Source organism: Centrocercus urophasianus, unplaced genomic scaffold, assembly GCF_019232065.1.
Source record: "Centrocercus urophasianus isolate 14NV4802_14NV808 unplaced genomic scaffold, USGS_Curo_1.0 seq_10, whole genome shotgun sequence".
Classification (NCBI taxonomy): domain Eukaryota; kingdom Metazoa; phylum Chordata; class Aves; order Galliformes; family Phasianidae; genus Centrocercus; species Centrocercus urophasianus.
Genome location: NW_024884142.1, coordinates 8,045,020 through 8,069,255, shown reverse-complemented (window position 1 = coordinate 8,069,255; position 24,236 = coordinate 8,045,020). Strand labels below are relative to the sequence as shown.

The 24,236-nt window shown below is 38.7% G+C and overlaps 1 protein-coding gene across 1 annotated transcript in view; it reads right to left on the bottom strand.

Moving 5' to 3' along the window:
• The window catches only part of NOL10 (nucleolar protein 10), a 46,375-nt gene that overhangs the window by 19,955 nt on the left and 2,184 nt on the right, over positions 1-24,236 (bottom strand). Inside the window, exons 5-13 of the mRNA XM_042815286.1 lie at positions 22,224-22,261; positions 18,990-19,126; positions 18,203-18,268; positions 16,677-16,737; positions 16,083-16,168; positions 15,740-15,818; positions 14,273-14,422; positions 11,897-11,963; positions 8,365-8,417 (exon numbers count right to left, since the gene is read on the bottom strand). Coding sequence (XP_042671220.1) covers positions 8,365-8,417; positions 11,897-11,963; positions 14,273-14,422; positions 15,740-15,818; positions 16,083-16,168; positions 16,677-16,737; positions 18,203-18,268; positions 18,990-19,126; positions 22,224-22,261 — 737 coding nt within the window. The remainder of the gene's footprint in view (positions 1-8,364; positions 8,418-11,896; positions 11,964-14,272; positions 14,423-15,739; positions 15,819-16,082; positions 16,169-16,676; positions 16,738-18,202; positions 18,269-18,989; positions 19,127-22,223; positions 22,262-24,236) is intronic.

The window sequence follows — 24,236 nt, the reverse complement described above, 5'->3', positions numbered from 1 at the left end:
TGTCTATCATACTGTTACTCATAGCAGCAGTAAGCAGGACTCATGCTTCATAATCCATTCATGATGTTAAACTACTACATCAGTAGCACCATCACCATCTACAACAAATTTTAAAGGAAGATCAGAAATTGCTTCCCACTTATCACAGATCAGTGCTTTTCTTCTGTGTATGTGTGAAAAGCAGTTACTTTCTTTCACTCAGTGCATGGGAAAGAGAGGATATCCTTTGTTGGGAATAAGCCTAGCGTGTTATTTTTCAGTTTGATAGTGTTTAGGTTAAAAAGAGGAAGTTCACATTTCTGTTTATCAAGATAAACAATTTTTTTCCTAAGCTTGTTAATAGTGTGAGATGGGTAATATATCATTCAGCAAGCGTTCTTATATTGTTTGCACAATTTTATGTATAAAGGATTAGAATGTTCTGAATGGAAAATTGTTCTAGAATGATACACAAAAACTCAGTTAGCTTAAAGGCCAAAGATGCACTTAACTGTCTCTTTATTAATGGAAAGTTTCTTTCTTTCAACACCATCCCAAAGCATGATTGTAATATGCTACTCCATAACATCCCTGCTTTATAGTTATTTCAGATTCTGAAATAAGCTGAACTACAGTTGAGACCAATATTTCCCATTCTATGTCATAACTACTGCATTTTTGTTTTACAATGTTTTATTCCCAGGGAATGAAATGTTTTCTGGACAGTGACAAAAAAAAATCTCTTGGCTCAATTCAGTTCCATAGTTGCTTTCCACCTTACCAAAAAGGTCTTCAGGTAATAGCTGCATTGACGTAGATGAACAACTGTCTTCTTGGAAACAATTCAGACTCAACATACCATTTTCAAGAAGACAGTTTAAGCATTTCAGGATGACCTAATAATACCAGTCAGAAGACATGAAGACATCCTAAAAGAAATCATAATCTTACAGGCTACTCCTAATCTTTTCTACTACTATCAAAGTGCCAGTCACTACAACTACATGAAAGGAGGTTGTAGCATGGTAGGAGTTGGCCTTTTTTTCGTGTGTAACTAGTGAAGGAACAAGAGCTAATGGCTTCAAGCTCGCCAGGGGAAGTCCAGGTTGAATATCAGGAAAAAGTTCTTCTCAGAAAGAGTGGTAAGGCATTGAAACAGTCTGCCAAGGGAAGTGATGAAGTCACCATCCCCGGAGGTGTTCAAGAAAAGGGCAGATGCCAAACTGAGTGACATGGTTTAGCAGTATGGTGGTGATGGGTTGATGACTGGACTAAGATGATCTTAGCAGTCTTTCCAACCTTAATGATTCTATGATTCTGTGAAATATGAAGAGTTGTACTATTTAATTTATAGCTTTTGCCATGCAGAAGCCAAACATCAGATTAGAAGATGAGACTCATAACACCAAATGGCACCCACAACCACTTGAATGCTGGCTGATGATACACAACACTGGTCTTAGCACAACCGGTGGAGAGGTGTTACCCTCTAACCATATTCCACTATATGAAGATCCAAGAGAGAAAGGATAACAGTTAGTAGACCTTAAAAAAAAACAACAAAAAAAAAAACAAGGAAGAATGAGAAAGAAAACGTTAGACTGATAAAAATTGATGGGATGGTTTGAAAGGCTGTAACACAGTTATGTGTGGAGCATGCCATACACAAAGAATCTCTGACGTCTTTAAGTGAGAAACAACAAAACTTTAGAATAAATCTCTGATTATTATAACCCTTGTATAGAGCTAGTCAATGGCCCTGTCACCAAACAAAGAAACAAAATTATTTAAAATAACACGTATGAAAGGAAAGAAGCACCAAGAGTATCTAGTTTGAAAAGTTTGAAAAGCCACTTCATTTGATGAGGACAAAGTCAATAAATATTTCTAGCAATAACAAGACACGTACATCCAAAGAGGGTATTGTATTAGACCCAAAATGAAGATATTCTTGGAGAAACTGAATCACTGAATAGGCAAGAAATAGCTGCCCTTGAAACACTTCCACTTTATAACTCCAACAGCCCTGAACTAGGAGAGCAACGGGATATCAAATGATTCTCCAAAACCACCTGAAGAAAAGCCAGAGATGCTCCAGGATTTATTTCTTCTTAAAGAGCTTAATATCTTCCCTACACCAAAAGTACATTGCTTCTAGCCTCAACAGGGAGTTTTCTGCCAAGACTGCAGGCAAGTAAAACAAAAACAAAACAAAAGAAAAAAATATATATCCAGAACATAGAATATTACACTCAATTAATTAAACTCTTAATTGCTCTCTTCTTTTAGCAGCCTAATGAATACAGCAAGTTTAGTTTCAGTATGCATATGTAACCCAAATTTTCAAGTCCAGCGAAGGAAACAAGACTGGTTTGAAATATCTGCACTAAGATGAGATGTGTTCATGTAAGCAGTAATAATCATTCAGAATGAATAACATATGTGCTCCTTTCTTTCCAACCAAAGCATCCAGAAGCTAATATGTAGGCTCTGAAAAGAGAACTTTACTTGTTATGGAAGCTGACAGCTTAGCTTAAATTTAAGAGAATACAGCTCATTTTAGATCTCAGTCCAGTGGACCAACAGATGCCAGATGAGCTTTTTCCTCCCTTCACTTCTTTGGACAGAACCAGGTTGCACTATTGACTCAACTTACGTTTCTGAGTCAGTAGTCTGAAAAGTATCCCAAGGCGCACACAGCTCTCATTTCAGTCTTCCCGAGGCACACATCAAAGCGAGGTACCAGGAAGCCAGCTGGCAAGAAGCAGGTTCCAAGTGTTTGCATAAACTGCAAGTTAACTATTAAACTGTTGGCAAACAGCCCGATTCCAGTCAGAGGCACTTGCCTTCATTAAAGCCCAACAAAATAAAACAAAAACAAAGTCTCTAAGCAAAGGCGCTCAAGATGTTACCTATATAAAACAAACGTTTCATTTTAACGGTCAGATTCAGCTGGGATTTAACTCACTTCCTGCACCACGTACCTGCACAGGGCATCTTCCCTCCATTTAAAACCAAATCTGTCCTTTCTAGTAAACCCAAATCGCTCCCTGCCTTTACTAACAGTTTGCAGACAAAAGAAACAATTACTCTGATTTTTTTTTTCTTAAGGAAAATATAGTTCTCTCAGACATTCCAAGTCTCAAATATCATACCTATCATGCTGAAAATCCTGCAGTAAAAGCTGAAGCATGTCATTTCACTTACAGACAATATTATGATAGCTGTTGTCAACTCCTTCATAACCCTGAAGTTCAAGAGACAAGTCATTTTTTGCAGTGGAAATTGAGCTTTGGCATTAACAATGGAGAGAACGGGCATATGTAGACAGATAATTCATTCAGACATGAGCTCAGTCAGACCGTATTCCAGGCTAGCCAGACACACAAACCAGCTCCAGTTCAGAAGTCATACAGCTATGTTCACATAGCACTGTGCCCACACCAATAAAACCTGCTGAGAGGCTGGGTATATTAGGCTGGGCACAGTCGTATGCTGTCTGGCCAGCTCCAATCAAGGACAGAGGATTCTGGGCCTTTCTGCATTCATCCATGGAGATATGCCCCTGTGCTGCAAGACCTCTGCACAACTCTTCTGAAATGATTGGTGGGAATGATGGGTGCTCAGAGAGCTGGCGGGGGTGACTGATGAGCCACTCTCGGCCATCTACCAGCATTCCTGGTTATCTGGAGAGGTCCCAGAGGATTGGAGGCTTGCTGATGTGACTCCCAGCTACAAGAAGGGCCGTAAGGAGGATCCGGGGAACAACAGGCCTGTCAGCCTGACCTCGGTACCAGGGAAGGTTATGGAGCAAATCATCTTGGGTGAGATCACACGGTGTGTGGGGGGAGATTAGGCCCAGCCAGCACAGGTTGATGAAAGGCAGGTCATGCTTGACCAACCTCATCTCCTTCTGTGACTGGGTGACCAGACTGGTAGATGAGGGAAAGGCTGCTGATGTAGCATACCTAGACTTCAGCAAAGCCTCTGACATGATCTCTCACAGTATTCTTCTAGGGAAACTGGCTGCCTGTGTCCTGGACAGGTATACTCTTCTCTCAGTAAAGAACTGGCCACAGGGCCGTGCCCAGCAGGTAGTGGTGAATGGAGTCCAGCTGGCAACCCATTGCAAGTGCTGTCCCCCAGGGCTCGGTACTGGGGCCCATCCTGTTTAATATCGTTATTGATGACCTAGATGAGGGGATTAAGTGCACACTCAATAAGTTTGCAGATGACACCAAGCTGGGAGGTGGTGTTGATCTGCCTGAGGGCAGGGAGGCCCTTCAGAGGGATCCAGATAAGCTGGATCACTGGGTTGAGGTGAATGCAATGAGGTTCAACAAGGTCAAGTGTCGGGTCATGCATTTTGGCCACAACAACCCCATGCAGCGTTACAGGCTTGGGGATGAGTGGCTGGATGAGTGTGGAGAAGAGAAGGACCTGGGGGTGTTGGTTGATGCTCAGCTGCACATGAGCTGACAGTGTGCCCAGGTGGCCAAGAGGGCCAACGGCATCCTGGCCTGCATTAGAAATAGTGTGGCCAGCAGCATCATCCCCTGTACTCAGCACTGGTGAGGCCGCACCTCGAGTGCTGTGTTCAGTTTTGGGCCCCTCACTGCAAGAAAGACATTGAGGCCCTGGAACGTGTGCAGAGAAGGGCAACGAAACTGGTGAGGGGTCTGGAGCACAGGGCTTATGAGGAGCGGCTGAGGGAGCTGGGATTGTTCAGTCTGGAGGAGAGGAGGCTCAGGGGAGACCGCATTGCACTGTACAACTTCCTGAAGGGAGGCTGTGGTGAGGAGGGGTTTGGCCTCTTCTCCCAGGCAACGAACAGAACCCAGGGAAATGGCTGCAAGCTGTACCAGAGGAGGTTTAGGTTGGACATGAGGAAGAACTTTTTCTCTCAGAGAGTGGTCAGGACTGGAATGGCTGCCCAGGGAGGTGGTGGAGTCGCCGTCCCTGGCAGTGTTCAAGAGGCGTCTGGATGAGGAGCTGCAAGATATGGTTTAGTGCTTGTGGTAGCAATGGTAGTGGGAGGACGGTTGGACTGGATGATCTTGTAGGTCCTTTCCAACCTTGTCATTCTATGATTCTATGATTTTTTCATATTTTGTAAACTAGAGCCCAGCACCATAAAATTCAAGATTTTAAATATCTACAGTACTCCCTTGTAGTTACTCCAATAAAGACTAAAAAAAAATCCAACCCTCAAAAAGGAGTAATAATTACTAGCACTACAGGGCAATGAGGGCTGGGGCAAACAAAGAAGAAGTACTTCCAAGAGCTCTGAAACACAACTGTCCTCCATAGCAGTAGTTTCTCCCTCAGGCGTTTATTCTGTTGTGACACTGAAGAATTAAAATTTTGTTCTTGTCATCATCTCAAAAAAGAGAGGATGCATCTTAAATTCTATTCATGACTATCTCAAAGCAAACAGAAAATTAAGCTATTCTATGAAAACAAATAAACAAAAAACCAAAATATTGAATCTTAGTTGTTATGAAAAGCCAGAAAATTTTCCTATGAAAGATCAGGTAAAACAGAAAATCACTTGGTCTCTCAAGCTTTGCTCCAAAGATGCACACAGACAAACTCATCTTTGTCTGTACAAAGGAGATTACTCAGTATTCCAAGCACAGGTAGAAGACATGCCTTAATAACCTACTGACATACAAACCAAAGGACAGGTGTGCATTGCTGAGCTCAAATAACGAGCCCCAAAGATCAAGGAATAAAAGCAGAACATGAACACATTACTAACACTGAGTTTTTCTTAATAACAAATGGCCTGCAGCCCTAAGGCTGACATGACTTCTCCGTTTTATATTTTCTTCATTTTCTTCATTTAAAAAGATTAAACAAATAATAACAAAAACGGCCAACAAAAGCAGCTTTTGTGAGCTACCCACTCGATTTTTAGGAAATATGGCAAGTAACCCTTCAATTACAGCATGCTATTTGTGATTTGTGCCAGTCCTTTCATCCTTTCATTCCTGCCAGTGAAAAAGCAGACAGTAAGTTAGCAGAATGTGAAACTTGTGCCTTTATATCGAAGTGATTTCTTCTACCTTTAACTCTTCTGTTCTCTAAAATGAATATTACATGCTTTATGCTATCTGAAAATATTCACTTGTAGTGAACTAGAGACTGCTGAATAAAGCAACCATGCCAACACTTAAGGCATCTTCATCAGCCTTCAGATGTGAACACACGAACTGGACAAGTTTACCCTATTCAAAAAGCAAATATAGCCTGGGTGGTAGCCTTCAAAATGAGTTTTAAGTGTTCTCATGCACATACAAAAACAAAACAAAAAAAAAAAAAAAACCCACAAAAAAAAACCAAAAGAACACACAAAACCCCTCTTATTTGTATTTATGGTTTAGATTCATCATTTGGGAACAAATCTTGGATCCCTTTGTATGCTCACGTATCGCTGTGAACCTAAAACCTGTAAAAAGTTATGATTTATGATTCAAACAAATTCAGGTGGACTTAATCAGGGAATGCTGAAAAAGGAATATGGTTTAATGCTGATTTTCATTGGAACAGCCTGTATCTTGAAAAAGTACTAGACAGTATTAGGCAGTATTTATGTTTGCAGTTAATGTCTGCTGGGTATAATCTTAGATCTAATACAGAGTGTTTATACTTCTTAGCTAAAAACTCCATATTCAGTTTTAGAAACATAAATACAACATTCAGAGTGGATTCAATGAAAGTGGAATCTTTTGAAAACAGGTTTTGCTTTTTTTTTTTTTTTTACAGACTGTGCAAAGAATCAAAATAATGCTAACTAGAACAAATTCTAACAACATTCACTGCTAGTGACAAATCAAGGAAATGAAACTTTTTCTTTGCTCAGTAGCAAGATTGAATATGAACCACTAACATGCTATAGTGGTAGTGTTTAATCATGCACACCTGAGGACAAAACAAAAATCTCAATGAACAATTTTCAGTGAGAAGCTGACCCCTAGCCTTAGCAACAGAAAGAATGTGCTTTTTTTGTTTTCCATTCGAATTATTTAGATGCAGCAACCAGTCAATTTAAGTTTTAAAAACTGAAGAGACTCTGAAAATGTGAGAGTTTGCCTTCTCCAACCCACTAATTAAAAAGCAGATAGGTAAAAAAGGCTTGGACACCTACTCCTGAAACCTCTACCTACTGATAATATGTGGTCTAAAACAGAAAATACCTCTTGTCCCTCTGCCCCTTGTTACCTAAAGCATGGAACAGCTCCAGAAAGTGGTTAGAATTCAACAAATAAGACAATTAAGTGATTAGAATTCAAGAAATAGACAATTTACCACCTCTGAAACAATCTCACACAAACAACACACAGAAACCTTATGTATAAAATTCTACATTTCTTCAGATGCAAAAATCTGGCAACATAGCTCGGTACAAGCAGTGTACAGAATAATTCAGGGGAGTTACTACTGGAGTTACACATGTTTACGTAACATGTATACAGTGTATGTTCCACAATGGAAAAAGCAACCTAATGAATCCATGAATCTGCTCTAAAGGGCAGAAAAATAAAAGAAAATTAAAATTCATCTCTAAAGATCAATAGTTTGTCCAAAATGTGAAGAAAGTGATTTAGGGGGAGGCGTATGTAATTTTTAAGCTCAGTATGCCCTTCTGCCTGGAACATCCATACATACACCCCAGTATTCAACTCCTACCAGGCCAAGAACACCTAGTGACAGTACTGTAGAATCAACAGTAAAACTAGAGAGAAATGTGGTGCAGTTCGCAGACACCCAAAGAGCTGCTGTTGAGTCTCCCTGAAACCTGCAGGAAAATGCCCAGTTATCAGGTGAGCCTTTTGAGAGAAGAGCTCCACACTGGGCACTGAACAGAAGCTACTGCTAACAACCATACACAAAACCATGCAATAACACATCCTTGTCAGAAGAGAGAATAATATTTACTGCCATGACTACGTCACTATGTACTACAAACTGAAGACACTTATGAAATATTTCCCAACAGAGCAAAACCATCACCTCAAAAGTAAGCTATACAATCCCTACTTAGGAATTCTCTTCTGACCGGCTATCAAAAACATTTGGCTTCTTTTTTCCACATCAAAGCTCTTCCTGCATTTACTACCACCACTTGCCAGTTTTGGAATCAGTAGGAAAAGACAAATTACAAGCTGTTTTGTTTGCTTGTTTGTTTGTTTGTTGTGGGTTTTAATTAATTCAACATAGTACATGAATAGATTAGGGTTAGATTAAATGCACTTTATCATGAGAAATCAGGGAATGTAGACATGAATTTGCAGAAATCATTTTCTGACATGACAACATGAATGGCACCAAACTACTGACAGATTTACAGGAGTAGTATCAGTAACAACTTGTATTACTTACTGGCATATAATAGATATTCATTCTAGGGGCTTCATTGGCAGTCATTAGCATTCCTAAAAAGAGATTTCCACAATAAAAAATATCAGTCACGAGAGGACAGCTCTTACTTTTAAATACACACACACATATACTTGAAGTATTTAATTCACAAGAAGTGGATTGTACACAGGACTAAGGAAAGAAAAGCCTAATAGCAGTGCAATTAATCAAGTGTAATTTCCTATATATTCACTCCTTTTGTCCTCTATCTTAGCTTGGCATCACTAAGCAACACTAAGCTCTAACAGCTATCAGACTATCAGTTTTCTTAACAAATTGAAACAGTTCATCTCGTGACACCATCCAGAACAAATTCGGTTTGCCTTACATTTAAAATCTACTTTGGGCACAAACTAACACAAGCGAGGGGCTGGGTTTTGTTTTACTATTTTCAAACACGTATTTATAGTCTAGTCATAAATCATAATAAGGTCTGCTGCTTTACTCATATTTCATCTTAGGAAATCAACGGGAGATTGTCAGCAGGAGAGACAGGATACTGTGGTTTCAAATCAAAGTGGTATTAGTCTGGTGGGGAGAGCAAAATCTGAAATCTCAATGAATTTTCCTAAGGAATGCTGCAAATAAGGGTTGCAAATACTTTGAATAGAAAAAAAAACTACTGTAAAATCCACGAAAAATTTGCAACTGTCACAGGAATATGGATACATTCAAAATGAGAAATACCCCCAAGTTTGCTCTAAATAGGAGTTAGTAAGGACATCTGGCGTATACTTGTTTGTTTGTTTCAGTTCTGACTTTCCAACGTAGCTGATCACTATGTAATACATGAAGACAGAGCATGAAGAACAAAAGAGCAATCAAGTTAGATAACATTCTGATCTTGAAGTAACACATGCCACTGAGACTATGAATAAATGGGGCAGTTACCACACACCTGGAGGGCAGAAATATAATTTACACCCAACTACAGGAACACAATTAACATGGGTGGAGTAATCCTTCCTACCTAATCCTTTTATTAAAAACACACAATGCAGCTGGACTCTTAATATCAGAAAAAAAGGGGGCTTGCTTTCCTGGCAGAGGAAGACATTTGTGAAAGCTCAGTCAGCAAACTGAGGCTTAACACCAAATCTGGAAAGAGTTGCAGGCAACTGAAGGAAAAAGCAAGAATTCCCGGTGTATTTTTCACAGATGATGTGCTCCCTTGGTATATCAGCATGCTTGCTGCTACTACAGGAGGCAAAGCATTTCTCCACTGACTGAGTATGAATCACTACAGATAAAACGACAGAAATTAATTCTGCAGGTGCTTCAAAGATGACAGCAAAGGGAAAGACTCCTCTTTGAGAGTCTTCCACTAATAATTAAAGGCGGGAAACTGTCTTCAGAAGAGTACAAGGGCGTGTACTAAGGGGGAAATACAGAAATAAAATTAAAAAAAAAAGGGAACAACTCCATGAAAGATGTCTGTGTGCACTTTCATCATTTCAGCCTGTTAGTTCTAAACAGTTTTTACAAGAAGGGCCACACCCAATCAAGCTACACAGCAGTCTGCTTTGATCACTTTGAAAGGGAAGTAAATGAGAATTGCTCTTTCACGGAAGTAGTTTTTTAAGACTGTCCTTAGAAAGGACACTGACTGTCCTTAGTGATCAACTATATGGTATCACTGATTTAAAGGAATGAAAATGTGAATATGAAGCAGTCGTAAATGGGAGAAGCAGTTTTAGAAAAACTAAAGTTCCTACAGTTTCTACTTGTGAGGAAAAAATTAATAATTTGGAATGACTGAAATTGTTGCTAGTCTAAAACACAGCTTGAATACTGCCAGTAGTACAGTAAGATTACAAACAGAAAAGGTAGAAGTAAAACTTCTAGAAATACGAGGCATCAATTTTCTCGAAAGAAGAGCCTTCTGAAAGTAGGTTCAATAATTTCTCATTCTTGACATTTCTGATACTATTCTCTTCCAGTTTGAAAAAAAACCTGCGAGTTTCTCATGAGAGAAATTCTGAGTTTTGGCCCATGTGAGTGAGACAGAATAAGGAAAAAGTGTTTTGTTTCACATGACAGCAAACAGTAAAGCTTTTTTAAGTGAATAAGAGAGGATAAGAGTTAGATTACAGTATGGATTTTCTCAGCATTCACTTCAAATTAAGTACAAGAGCACAGATTGGGCAAAGGTTGTGTGATTTCCTGTGCCTTGCCAACTCCTAAATGTCCAGGTGTGCCCTGGGAGTGCTGGGACCCCATGACAACACCGAGCTACCTGTCTTTCCACAACTGCAGCACTGGTATGACTGGAAGTACTTCCTTCAAACGTTCATACTTTAAACTCTATCAGTGAATTAGTGTCAGGCATCTTAAATTTTGCTATCCTCTTCAGCGCTCAGGAAAACCCAGCCCAATTGCTTGTACTGGAAGACCACTCGGTTTCAGAGGGGCAGAATCCTGTGTGTTAAGACAGTGAGCTGACATTTGCATTAGCAGGATCCTGCAGACCTTATAATGTTGTTGCTACATACAGTCAAAAATGCCTGCTGTCTCAGCAGAGCTCAATATGCAAGTGTTCATCTTTAAAAAAAAAAAAAAGAGATTCTTAACTGAAGTTGGCAGAAAAGACAAGATAAGTTTTAACTCGTTAGAAATCTCAAACTCCCTTATCTACAATCTTGAGTCGAGCTGTTAGTATGATTCAAAATCCAAGCTGCTCTGTGTTCACTGCTACCTCTCTAAAATTAAGATAATAGCACAGTTTGCAACACAGGCATTTTCCGATCAAGAACTTTGTCCTCTGCCATCCTACAGGCCATGATGTTTCTTTCACCTTTTCCAGTGCTGCTTTCTGAAGAGAAAGCGTTTATCATGCACTAGTTAAGAACTAAGCAACTACGGGAAAAACTAAGGTCAGCTGCAGTCTGTCTAAAGCACACATGCACATTCAACCACCATTCTGTAAAATATTTTTTCTCCCATGAATTAGGATCTGGAAACAGGTTAAAAGTGGTCCTTTTTTGACCTTGAAACACAATGTTATGAGACGCACCAAATCTGAGAAGTCACAAAAAGCATGCAAACCTGTGGACTCCCCTGTCCTTAAAAACAAAAGTGTTCTTTCTTAAGGACACAGCGAGTGCCATACTTAAAAACAGGAAAGATCAAATGGTCGTAAACATTTGTAAAAATTTGTAAATTTGTTGAAAGAGGTTTTTTTTTTCCCAGCTCTAGAAAGTACGCTCATCTTACACAAAAGGACAAAGTTCTTTTTCTTATGAGATATTTAAGATACTTGAAAAGGCAAAAGTCAGTCACTCAGTTGAAAGCACAGCAGATTCTAACTGCTGAGAGTCTTAATTTGATTTAATGCAGATGCAGAGCAAACAATGACATTAACTAGCAAGTAACTATTTTTCCTAGCTGCATAATAAGAAGTAAAGTAGACCTAATTTGTATCACTTAAATTAAAGAAAGGCAACGTTATGGACTAACACACTTTCCTTTTTGAATTACATAAGACATAACATACCAGAATTTGGATAAAGACAGACATCATTGATATCATATTCTGGCTCCATTGAAGTAAATATCTTCCCCTGTAATTGAAGGAAGATAATGCATTATAAAGAATTCCAAACAGCACAGTTAAATATAGTAAATCTAAAGATCATTACTAGCTATTATAGAAGCTAAGGATGATGGAGTAAAGATAGCACAGAGTTTGCAGAACAATATAATGTTAGAAAAGTATCTGAACATAACATAGAAACTCAGTATTGCATTCTGTCTCTGATCAGGTCTTTTAAGCGTAGCCCACAGGTTACTGAGGACACTGCAATGTACAGTGGCACTTCTTATTTCTTAGTTCATAATTCTGTGCTGAAAAGATACATTAGTTTCACTTCATTTTACTTAATGCGAAAAGAGGATGAAGGCCACAAGTTCCTGGCACATTGCCTCATTTCGTTCAAGTCTGAACGTGGTAATCTTAAACCTTCTCATTTTGCTAAGTGTATTATCCGAAATGATGGATTGGGTGGAATTTGATTGTGCAGTTTGGTACCTCCAGCCTGCCCACGTCTACTTAGAATGAAATATGGCTTGCCACTTTATTTGTAACTTACAAACTCAGTATTAAAGAGGTCTAAGCACAAGATAAAAATAATAAAAGCATCCACCGATATGCAGTTCAGCACAGTAATGAAGTTATTTAAGAAAACGGTAAAAGCAGGAAACAAGATTTTCAAAAATTCAAAAAGAATTGGAACAGAGTCTGAAAAATCCAGACAAAATACAGGTGCTCTGGTAAGCCAAGACACAAGACAGCCAGTTGAAGAAGTGTGTCTAAGAACTGGGCCACAGAATACGAAGCATGAGAGTACATGCCTACACGGTTCTAAATGAGCGACAGGAACAGAGCAAATTTTCATCCTATTCCTCTTTTCTCTTTCCCTGCAGCAATCCCACCTACCTTTCTGGGCCCTTCCTTTCCCACCCAGTTATATGCTGGTACCCCACCCATCCCTGGTCTCTCCCCGATGATTAATAAGAGTCCTCCCCCACCCCAGTCTTAGCAGACAAAAGCCTCACGCTCCCCACCCCAAGGCACGTCTCAGCATGGGGCTATTCTGGTATCAAAGCCATATGCTCTCCACCCCGCAGTCTGCCTCTGCAGTTGGTTCCCAGCCAGAGATAGTCAGGAACCAACATCTGGGAGAGGTGGAGCCAGCTGGAACACACTCTAGGAAAGAGTCCAAAGCTATCTTTGCCTTCCAGCGCTAAGAAACCCTCCCTTTTCCCACTGCAGAGGCCACCTGACAAACCTTGCACTGTTAAATTCTCAGTGAGGAAAATCTCTATACCTAGGAAAAATGGAGAAGGGCCATTGCAGATGTTTTAAATAATAGACAATAAATTATTTGCCTTTTTAAACAATAAAAACTAACTGAAGAGCTTAAAAAAATTGCTTGCAATCACAGAAAAAAAAAAAAAAGGGCTGTTGAAAGTTCATGAAGAAATACAATAGAAAAATGGCTGCCTGAAATAGTTAGAAAATAAGTGCCTCTAAACTACTTTAACTGCTCTTGATATATTTCATTACGAAGCCAAAAAAATCATAGATACAGAACGGAGCAAGTTTTTTAGAAGGAATACAATGAGAAAAGATAGCCTCTTTGACCAAATCAAGTTACAGTACAACTGGAGCCAATCTACAGGATAATGTATTTTGTACAAGCTGCGTCGACAGAAAGACAAGAAAAAAAATTGCATAATGTAAGAAAAGAAAGTCTTACAGTAATTAGATTGCAACTTTGCCTATAGGTGCAAAAGACAGGGATAAAGCTGTTGTCTCTTACGACATAATCCATTAATACACCATAATGCACACTGTTACTTGGATCTTGGCATAATATCTGCCTCAAAATCCCTGCAAGTTCCTGTAAAAGTAAGAAGCACTTGATTTTAATACTTCATAAACTAACTGATCTACATTTGAAGCTAGCTCTCCTTTGAGCAGAGAACTGGAACGACTAATTTTTCTCTGTAGTGGATGTTCACGGTCCACTTAGAGAAATACACACACCAAGGCAATGGCTGAGACTCCACTTTTTGTGTTCAAATCCTTCTACTGAAAAAAGCAGACATACACAAACAGATTAAACAAACAAACAAACAAAAAACCATCAAGACTGTACTTTTATACCTGACAGGCTATTGAATGAATACCTTCCCAGATGCAGGGTTGCTTAGCCACACAAGGAAAAATGTTATGTAAATTACGACACATTAGAAACCCAACTTCCTACTTCAGATTTCAACTTTATTACTCAAATTGCACAATAGATAAAAAGAAAAAAGAAAAAAAAAGAGAATGATACAAATACAGCAACAGAAAAACACTTACGGTATCTTTGTTCCACATCTTTATGATTCTAGAATCTGCAGAGATTATTAAATCCAACTGATGCTGAAACTGAATTGACTTTATAGGCAGGCCATACTGGTGATCTTTGACTATCAGTGGGTTACTAGACCGAAGGTCATACAATAAAACCTTGAGGAATAAAAGACAGATCAATTTTTCAATATGTTAAGGTTACGAGGTAGTCAAACTAGGTCTTCATTAATTATTTAACTCAACTTGAGACTTTTTTGTTTGTTTTCCATAAATAAATCCTCTCAAGTTCCGAAAATGATTAAGTAAGCCCATTTTACTCTGACAATGTATTTTAACCACAAAATCTTTTAGTTTAATTGGAAAAATTAAATTTGCATTCAAGAGTTTACTATCTTTCTAAAGTCTTTTTTCATTTCTATTGAAATTAAAATTGAAAAAAATGAAATGTTTTCAAGGCACTCTCAGTAGTTTTAAATCATTAATACTGCACTTCCACATTCTTGTACTATTCATAGAATCAAAGAATCACCAAGGTTGGAAAAGACCCACAGGATCACCCCGTCCAACCATCCACCAATCACCAGCAGTTCTCAATTCTTACTCAGAAGGTTTAAATCTTCAGATTCCTTCCCAAAAACCTTCAGATTCAGTATCCCTTTCACTCAGAAAAACAACAGGGAGTGCAATTATTTTTTTAGAGAAGTGGTGAGCACAGGCTGTCTTCCAGAAATATGCATTTTTTTATCTAAAAAACCTCCAATGGAATCTCTGAAAAAACCTTAAATTTCTCACATGTATGAATACTAATAATTTGAGGGAAAAACATTACCGATTTGTTTAGCTCAGATTATAAATATATCTCCAGTAAAGCTTGTATGTCACATATAATAGCATTATTACAAGCACAATTCTTACATGTATGACTGTCTCCAAAAAGTAGTTTTCTTAACCCATTAAAGGATCACTAAAGGCAGACCAAAATTTCCTCACACTCTACTTGACGACTAGCATGGAAACAACGAATAAATGAATCAAAGTGATGCTTCATAGGATAGGACAAAAAAATTCCAACACATTAGTTGAAAGGCAATCATTCTGCTTGTTTAGCTGCAATCAAAATAAGGTAGAGCATATGTATTGCACTGAGACAGTACTGAGAGTCTCAAAAAGAGGTAACTTCCTCACAAAACTGATTCTTAAGTTTTAAGAAAACCACAAAGATTTAAATTTTATAGTATGCAGATCGGAAGTTGCGATGATATTAAGTCAATCCTTCAGTACTCTGAAGAACAGGATCGTTTAACAAATCAGTTTGCAGCTTAAGAATGACTGTTACTGCTCCATACACGTCATTTACAGTCTTAGAAATACTTGTACTACTGTGTATTGCATTAAGTGCACTCAGTGTACAATAGACCTGGACTGACAACTGCAAGAGAATCTTCTAAGAAGTGTTGTAGGAGTTAAGACTACCTGCCCAGTAGATGTTCCAACAGCCATATTCAGAGCTCCATCAAATTTCAGCGCTGAAATAGATGGCAGACAATCCACCCTGCAAAGCACAATTCTTAAAGTTAGATGTTCTCTCTCTAAACAATGCAAAAAATGATGTTAAAAATAGCTAGAATAATAGTGTAAATTATTCAGACATACCACACATAAAGAGTTACTTGATAACTAAGAAAACCTTACACTAGAAATGAGATGGCAGTGGGCACTGTAAGGCCAAGTGGGAACTGTTTTTAGAAAAACTTCTCAAGACAAACAAACAAAAACCACCAGAAGAATGGCCTTTGCAAAGGTAGCCTTTACTCACTCTGTATCTGCTGTCACACTGCTTAAAGCACAATCCAACAGCCCAACTCGATTTCGACTTCTAGGATCCCAGCATTCCACTTTACCCTAAAGAGTTTAGAAAATATATTTTAAGTTTATGCAACAAATATAAGATACACTGAAAGTCTTTAAATAAAATTATGAATTCTTTTTATCTGTGAGTAATAAATCATATTTCCTACAACAAGAGTTGTACTAGTAAAGGCATACAAGCTCCACACATTTCTTGTGTATTTAAAACAATTGTTCTCTGAATCAAAATGGTTAACACTAGATTTCCCAAGTGGGCACACAGGCCTGCTAATTTCAACTGATAGTTACATTCTCAAGCAAGATAACACTGTTTTCTCTCATCTGCAAAATCTCACATATCTCAGCAAGCAAGATATTTCAGAAATTATACCTGCACACCACTCTAAGTCTTCCTGTTTAACAGATCTATACTTAATACAGCAAACAAGATCAAATTAATTACTTAAGTTCCTGTCATGATTCCTTCTTATCCTCACGCAAACTAATACAAAAGAGATACAAACACTGCTGCCCTTTTCATAGAAGGAATGCAAACATTTACCTCAGCTGTCCCTGCAGCAAATAAGTAGTGTACAGGATTGATGTCACAAACATTATTCTCTCTAAAACAGAAAAAAGAACAAGTTTAAAAACTTCAGAATAATGTAACTAAAAAGGTTTCTGTAATCACATATACTGCGGTTCAGTCTGGAAAAGCAAAAGTGGTGAGTGGGGGGAGGGTGTATAAGTGGATGGCAAACTAATAGCAGCTTCCCATACTTAAGGGGAGCTTACCAAGAATTTGGAGCTATCAGAGAAAATCAGAGACAGTGCCGATATCTTGAGATGGGTGAGGTTCCAACTGGATGTAAGGATATTTTTATGTCTTGAGGGCACCTCATCTTTGGAACCGGTTGCCAAAAGAAGCTTTGGAATTTCTATCCTGTCTACAAAAACCCCTGGGAAAACTCATCTGAATTCGGGACTGGCCAAGCTTTGAGCATCAGACTGGGCTGAGGGTCTCTCCAACCTCAGTGATCCTACAGTCTTCTTCCCAAGCCCACCACTTACCACCAAGTCTTGCCATATTGTTCTGCTCCTCTGTATTCTTAACTCAGTTACATCAAAAGGTAATCCTGATTACACCTTTGGAAGCTTACATCTCCCACATATTCTGATGAACAGCCTGTCTACTCTTTCCTGTTCCAAGTACCCTAATTCTCAACTGCTCAAGCCAGAGCCCTGCACTTCTCTAACAACTCTTCCAAAATAGAAATATTTCTCCTTAGACCCCTTATCTCGACTTCTTCTATTCTAAGAATGCTACCTATAATTCTATAATTCATCCAATTCCCCTGCCTTACAGGCTTTCCAAATCTTCAATTCTCATTTCCCTGATTCAGATTTTCACTCATGACTCAGCTCTGCTGCTCCAGGATTTTCCTTCCCTTCCTTCCCCAATGCTACTAGGTGTCTATAGTTGTGCCCACCCAAATACTGCTATGCTCCTTAAGCTATCCGACCCACTGAGCCCCACCTGTGGCGCACCAACCAGTGACTTTGATGAGAAGAAGCTTGTTCTTTTCATCTGCCTCTCCCCACACAAAAGAAGCCCAGCTCCTGCTACTGCTATGGTTTTCAAAAGAATCAAACACATGCTGCTGATATTTAAAAAAAAATCAATCAATCAAACAAACAAAAAAAAACAGCACTCCTTGGGCTACTCCAAGAGTAGAAGGACAAAGACATGTCAGGGAAAGTACATACCCCGTGGGCAGGTTTCTATGTGATGGCTAAATTGAGTTGCAATGGCAAAGTTTGTATTTATTATATATATAAAATAAGTCTATATTAAGCAGTTGTAATTGAGTTCTCTTTGTGGATATTTTAAAGCATAAAAATTGTCACAAAGAATGACAGGACATAAAATTAAATAAAATGAGGTTCAAACTAGGCATACGTTGCTTTTCAATTCTACTTTACTGTGTATTTGGGCAGTATTCAGATACAGTACTGATGGTGAGCATATTAGTAGTTTGGTTCCACCTGGTGGATGGAAGACAGACATCATACATTACAGTTACTTACGAAGCATCAGTTGGCAGGGAGTTCAGAAACCTTCCTTGTTCCAGATTTAGCCTGTATACTTCAGAACTACAAAGAAAAAACCACAATTACTTCTTTCCTATATACTGGAGAAAAGATAATTCTTTGAAAGGGTAGATAGCAGCAGGACAAGGGGAAATGGTTTGAAGTTGAGGGAGGGAAGATTCAGGTTGGATGTCAGGGGGAAATTCTTTACAGAGAGTGGTGAGGTGCTGGAACAGGCTGCCCAGAGAGGCTGTGGATGCCCCGTCCCTGGAGCTGTTCAAGGCCAGGTTGGATGGGGCCCTGGGCAGCCTGGTCTGGTATTAAATGGGAAGGCTGGTGGCCCTGCATGTGGTAGGGGAGTTAGAGCTTCATGATCCTTGAGGTCCCATCCAACCGTGGCCATTCTGTGATTCTGTGATAATGTGTATGTTCATCAAACATCACAGAATAGCTTCATAGAATCCTTAGTGTTCAAAGGGACCACCCAAGGCCATCTAGTCCTACTCCCTTGCAATGAATAGGGACACCACAGCTAGCTCAGGCTGTCGAGGGAGGGCCTTCTCCAGCTTCACCCTGAAAGCCTCCACAAAAACCTATTTTATTTTCCTTGCTATTCATCACTTTTAAAACACAGTACACTGAATTGCACTGCTGACAACAAATTTACAAGTGCCTCAATCAAAAAATAAAAGTCTTAATGCAGGAAACTGAATTAATTTTGGACTTTAGTTCTTGGAAAAAATTCCTGACAGAAGTAAAACAAAATAATCCATTCAAACACTACCTTGATCCAACAAAATACAGGTCACATGATGGGTAGTGATAAGAGAAGTCTCTACCAAATTTTGGTATTCTTGTCCTGTAGTAATGTCCGTGTTGTGAATGAAACTCCACATATCTGTCACACTGCAAGAAGACAATCTGAAAATAAAATAGATAGAACTGAAATACAGAAGATAGAACTTGCCTCAGAAAACAAGCAGTGATTTTTCCAGGCTCGCATCAGTCTATCACAATCCACTTAAATACTTCCTACTAAAATGACAGAATTCATTCTTTATTCTCATTAGCCACAGCAATCTCTTTATTAAAGATAAAATGAAGGCACTAGAAAGCTAGATCGACATAGTAAATAACATAGCAAAACTCATATACATATAAATGAATTCCCATCACATTCATGCAGTACCTTAAGCCTTGCCCAGATACTACGGGATGCATTAAGCATCACTCTGGCCCAAAATCACTCTATGATGAAGGTAAACAATGACATGGATAATTACAGGTCAATAACTCACTCTAACGCTCAACTCTCTTTAGATTAGACTAGAGAGATGCCAGTTTAGAATGTGTGTAGCTGTATATCTTCACACAATAGTAAATCACTGAGATTCTAAATCTCCCCCTGTTGCACTATGCTGCTATCTACATGAACAGTGAGCAGCTCAGGAAAGACAAAGTACAGTGGTTGTTTTGAAGTCATGTTTATTTACACTTTCTCCCTTTCCATGAGGTACATACAAAGCACTGACCTGGGTGACTACTTTATGCCTATTCAAGTCCTCTCTGTACTTCCCATTTTTCTAATTTCAGAAACTCTAGTGTTTCAACTTTTATTCAAGGGCTCACTCTCTTGAGATCCAGGATGAAAGTCAGGCATCACTTTTCACAAGTAATAATCACTATTTCATACAAGATCACAGATGCAGCTGCACAGCTGATGTTATACAATGATGTTTTTCATACACAGCCTAATCTGCCCTTTGTGTGCTTAACTTCTTTATGTTTTTAACAGGTTTACAACAAGCAAAGCTTTTTACTTCATTGTTTCAAACAATAACAACATCAAGTATTTTGTGATTTTGCAGTGACAATATTGAAATTTCTGCGTCTTCATGTAGTTTAGAAGAAATCATGAGAACACAAAATTAAACCACATTTAACTGAAATTATCAGTATCACCTTGCTAGTTCACTATCAGTAAGCTATCAAGAAACTTTCTACCAGGAATAAGGAAGATACAGTTTGCTGAGTTCTCTTTTACTACCTCCAAAAAGACTTTATTTTCTAGTAGTTGACAAAAACAACTAAAGACAAACAAAAGCAGATATTCTGCTAACAACTATGTTACCTCTAGTAATTTTATGTCTTAAGCTACTTGAAGACAATTATGTTCTCTTTTATTAGAAAAGGATACAACTCAACTAGAAATCATGCTTGTTTTTCCTTCGTAATAATTAACTCTGAAAACCACAAGGTTGGGGTAGCAAAAGCATAGCCACTGGTGTGTGGTAAAAAAAAGACAGAGGAAACACTTGCCATTTTGGAAAAGGCTACAGTAGAAGACACACCACTCTCCCCTAAATCTAAAACTTAGTCCACGTCTAAATCTTGAGAGAGTGCAGAAACATAACTGACTTTACAGCTACAGACATGAGCAAAAGTGAACAGCATGTTCTGTGGAAACACAAATGAGCCTCAAAATGATACCTGACAAGGTTAGTGGGAGCAGACCGGGGAGGATATATTTTCATTTTTCTGCACAGTGCCCATGAAGCACTGTATCTAGAGCAGGGGCTCTCAATTCACGAGGAATGCTGAGAACATCAACAAAGCCAAGCCAGATAACGGATGAATCCGAGTTTGTTAGTGAGGCAAAGAGGACACTATGCAACAATCTAGAGGCAGCCTACAACTGAAATGCAGTTACAAAAATGACAGTCAAACTCACTGCAGTAGCAAAAATTTCAGGTTTGGGCAGGCTGGACAAGAAGGAAGAATTCTTTAGGAGGTGATCACAGAGCACTGGTCTTATATCGTGCAGGAAATGAACCCTCGATGTCTCCTTGTAAGGAATATTTTTACGATTCTAATCATTTCAAGTGCAGTTTCTCAAATATTGTTCCCTCTGTGTCAGATTTAAAATATTATAACTTTCTGAAATCAGTTTTCTTTCTAACAATTTAGGATGTTTTTGGAAAATACAATTGAAGATAACGTTGTCAAGGTTCAGTTTGAAATGCAGTACCAATTCAAGTTCAAAACACACTTAAGCCTTATTGTTTGCTTGACCAGTCAGAGATGGGTGAACAATGAGAATACACTCCTCAGCCTTGCAAATAATTGCTTGGTCTTTACAACCAGAAGCAGGAGGCTACCCTACTATATCAGTCACTTCCTTCTTCCATTGAGTTCCACATTCCTGGAAAACTTGTAAGGGAAAACTTTGAAAAGCCTAGAGCCAGAAGGTGAGATAATGTGTGTGAAAGTATAAGACAAACCTGTATCAGTAATGCTAAAGTCTCTGAGGAAAAAAAAATACAATAAAAATTCAACTATTAACATGCTGTGTTCTAATGAAACCAGCAAAATTATGTGCTTAGACTTCCATATTTCATTTTAGACTGAATACTCTGATGAATCAGCAAAGTTTATAGGAACAGGTAACATCTTTTATCACACCAGGTGCTGCAGCACAAGATTTTGAGCCTGTTTCTGAGGGCCCTCAACAGAATTAGGAGTAATAATTGTACTGAGCCTGAAAAAGGCTCACAGTTGTAATAACTCAACTGTTTCCTCCAGATACAGCAACTCATAAACAAAACATGTTCCTTCTCTCCACAATTTCTGCCTCATTTATACACTTAGTTATCACTGCTGCAGCAAATCAGCCTAACTCAGCTGTAGGTACCCCATTTCTCAAAAAAGGTGCATGTTGGCTACTGTCAGCAATTATAACCAAATGTTACACTAGCAAGAACAACTAATTATGTTTTTCACATTAGTTTGATCACAGGATAGCTGACTATTTGGAGCTTTTCTCTACTGCAGACAAAAGACTTTACAAGTGGTAAGGCAAATTACAGTACAAAGAGGCAAAGAAAACAATGCTTTAAAGGTACAAAAAAATATTTATCCTGTTTGTTTTTAAATAAAAAACTTTACTATATATGAAAATGTATTTTAATATAGATATTACACAATTTTCTCATTTATACATTGAAAACATTAAACATACCTTTGAGTAATCATCTGATAAAATCTCAAATGTAACCACTAGAGGAGAGAACAAGAGAAGTTTAAGTTAACTAAGTAAGCAAATTTATTTGCAAACACTGGCACAAACCCTGAAAATAATATTTACTCTGATGCTAACCTTTAGCCATATAAGTATTCCCCACAGGTGTCAATGCATAACGCAGACATCGTGATAAAATCTTTAATTAGACAACATTATTTGCAAAATAATAAGTCACTTAAGAAAACCTTAGAAATTTATGAAGCAACTTATAATCTTTTTATCATTCTTCTATACTTGACATGCTCCTCAATGCAGTGCTCAAACGTGTATTTAGGAAGGTCTGATCAAATGCTTCTCAGTGAGTGGGTGGTCCACAGTGAACCATCAAAGATGATAAGAATACCAGGGGATCTAATGTACTACACACACATCACAGAATCACAGAATCACAGAATTGTAGGGGTTGGAAGGGACCTCCAGAGATCATCGAGTCCAACCCCCCTGCCAAAGCAGGTTCCCTACAGCAGGTCGCACAGGTCGGCATCCAGGCAGGTCTTGAACATCTCCAGAGAAGGAGACTCCACCACCTCCCTGGGCAGCCTGTTCCAGTGCTCCGTCACCTCACTGTAAAGAAGTTCTTGCGCACATTTGTGCAGAACTTCTTCAGACACAGCCTTTCTAACTTTCAGCTTCCAGAGATTGAGCTTTGAGGGGCCCATAATCACAAACACAGAGGCTACTGATCAGTATGCTGAGGTGTTCAACAGAGACTCCAATTAGCTTTAAATAAGGCGAGTCCGGAACATTAGGGAGAAGCTGCTTCGCCTGAACTGTTTCCAATTAAATAAGGTAGGTTATTTAAGGTGACTCTGTGATACAGTGCAAGTTAAACACATTTAAAAACCTTGCAACAAGAAGCCAGTCCAAAAAAAATTAACTTTGAGCTCTAATTAACAGCAAGCATTTACTATTACAATGACTCATATTCTGTTTCAAAGTGGGTCTCTCATGCCACGCCTTTCTTTCCCCAGCCTTCCTGCCTCTCCCTCCTCATACTACTTGGTAGCACTGTCTCTACACCATACAAGATTCCTTGCAGTACTAAGGAATCAAATAACAAAACACCACTAAGCTCTATTTCTCTTTTCCTGACCTAATTCAATAGCTTCATTCTTTTTTGCTTTTTTTTTTACATAGCATATCAAAAATAGACCAGTTCCATTTCTCACTAATGATTCAATCTTGCACTATTCTGTGCTTTCTGTGCTCAGCCCCTCAGTTTCATTCACCTGTCTTCTGCCATTAGTCTCCAAAGAACAAAACCAAAATAAACCCCCAACTCTATAGATCCCAAAACCTCCTCCCTCAGTCTAATTTCCAACACATTCTCTCTTTCTCAGAGCCTGGATGGCTCCTTGCTCTCATCACTACAAAAGTTCTCCCTCCAAAATACTAGCAAACAATGTGAAATTGGGGCCTTTCCTATGTCTAATAATAATAATAACAATAATAAAGAAATATACAAAACAAATCAAGGAGTTCTCTTTAACTGACTGGGCTGCAGTGAGAAAACAAAAGAACTCATTTCAGTAAGAACGGAGCAACCCCAGAGCATCTTCTACCTTACTGCTTCAGAGTGGGAAGACAACAGAAGGGAGAATTGCCTGCTGTAGCTCTCTCTCTTTCTCTCTCTTTTTCTCTCTCTCTCCCCCTCGCTCTCTCCCTCTGACACACACAGCACTCTTCCTGTGAGAGCAGCAGCCTTCAGCCATGTCTCTCTCTGAGCTCCACACTTAATGGCTCAGAGCAGATCTTACTGTCTTCATACAGCTCCAAGAGAGGAAAGAACTTTACAGAAAAAAGAAGGAAAAATACAGAGGTGAAGACTGGTGAATTTTATTCTAGATTCCTCTGTTCCCCCAACATATAATCTGTCCCCTTAGAACAGGGAAATAAATTTCTGTTTGAGTCCAACCTGAACTGTAGACAAAAGATTTCTCCTACTAACAG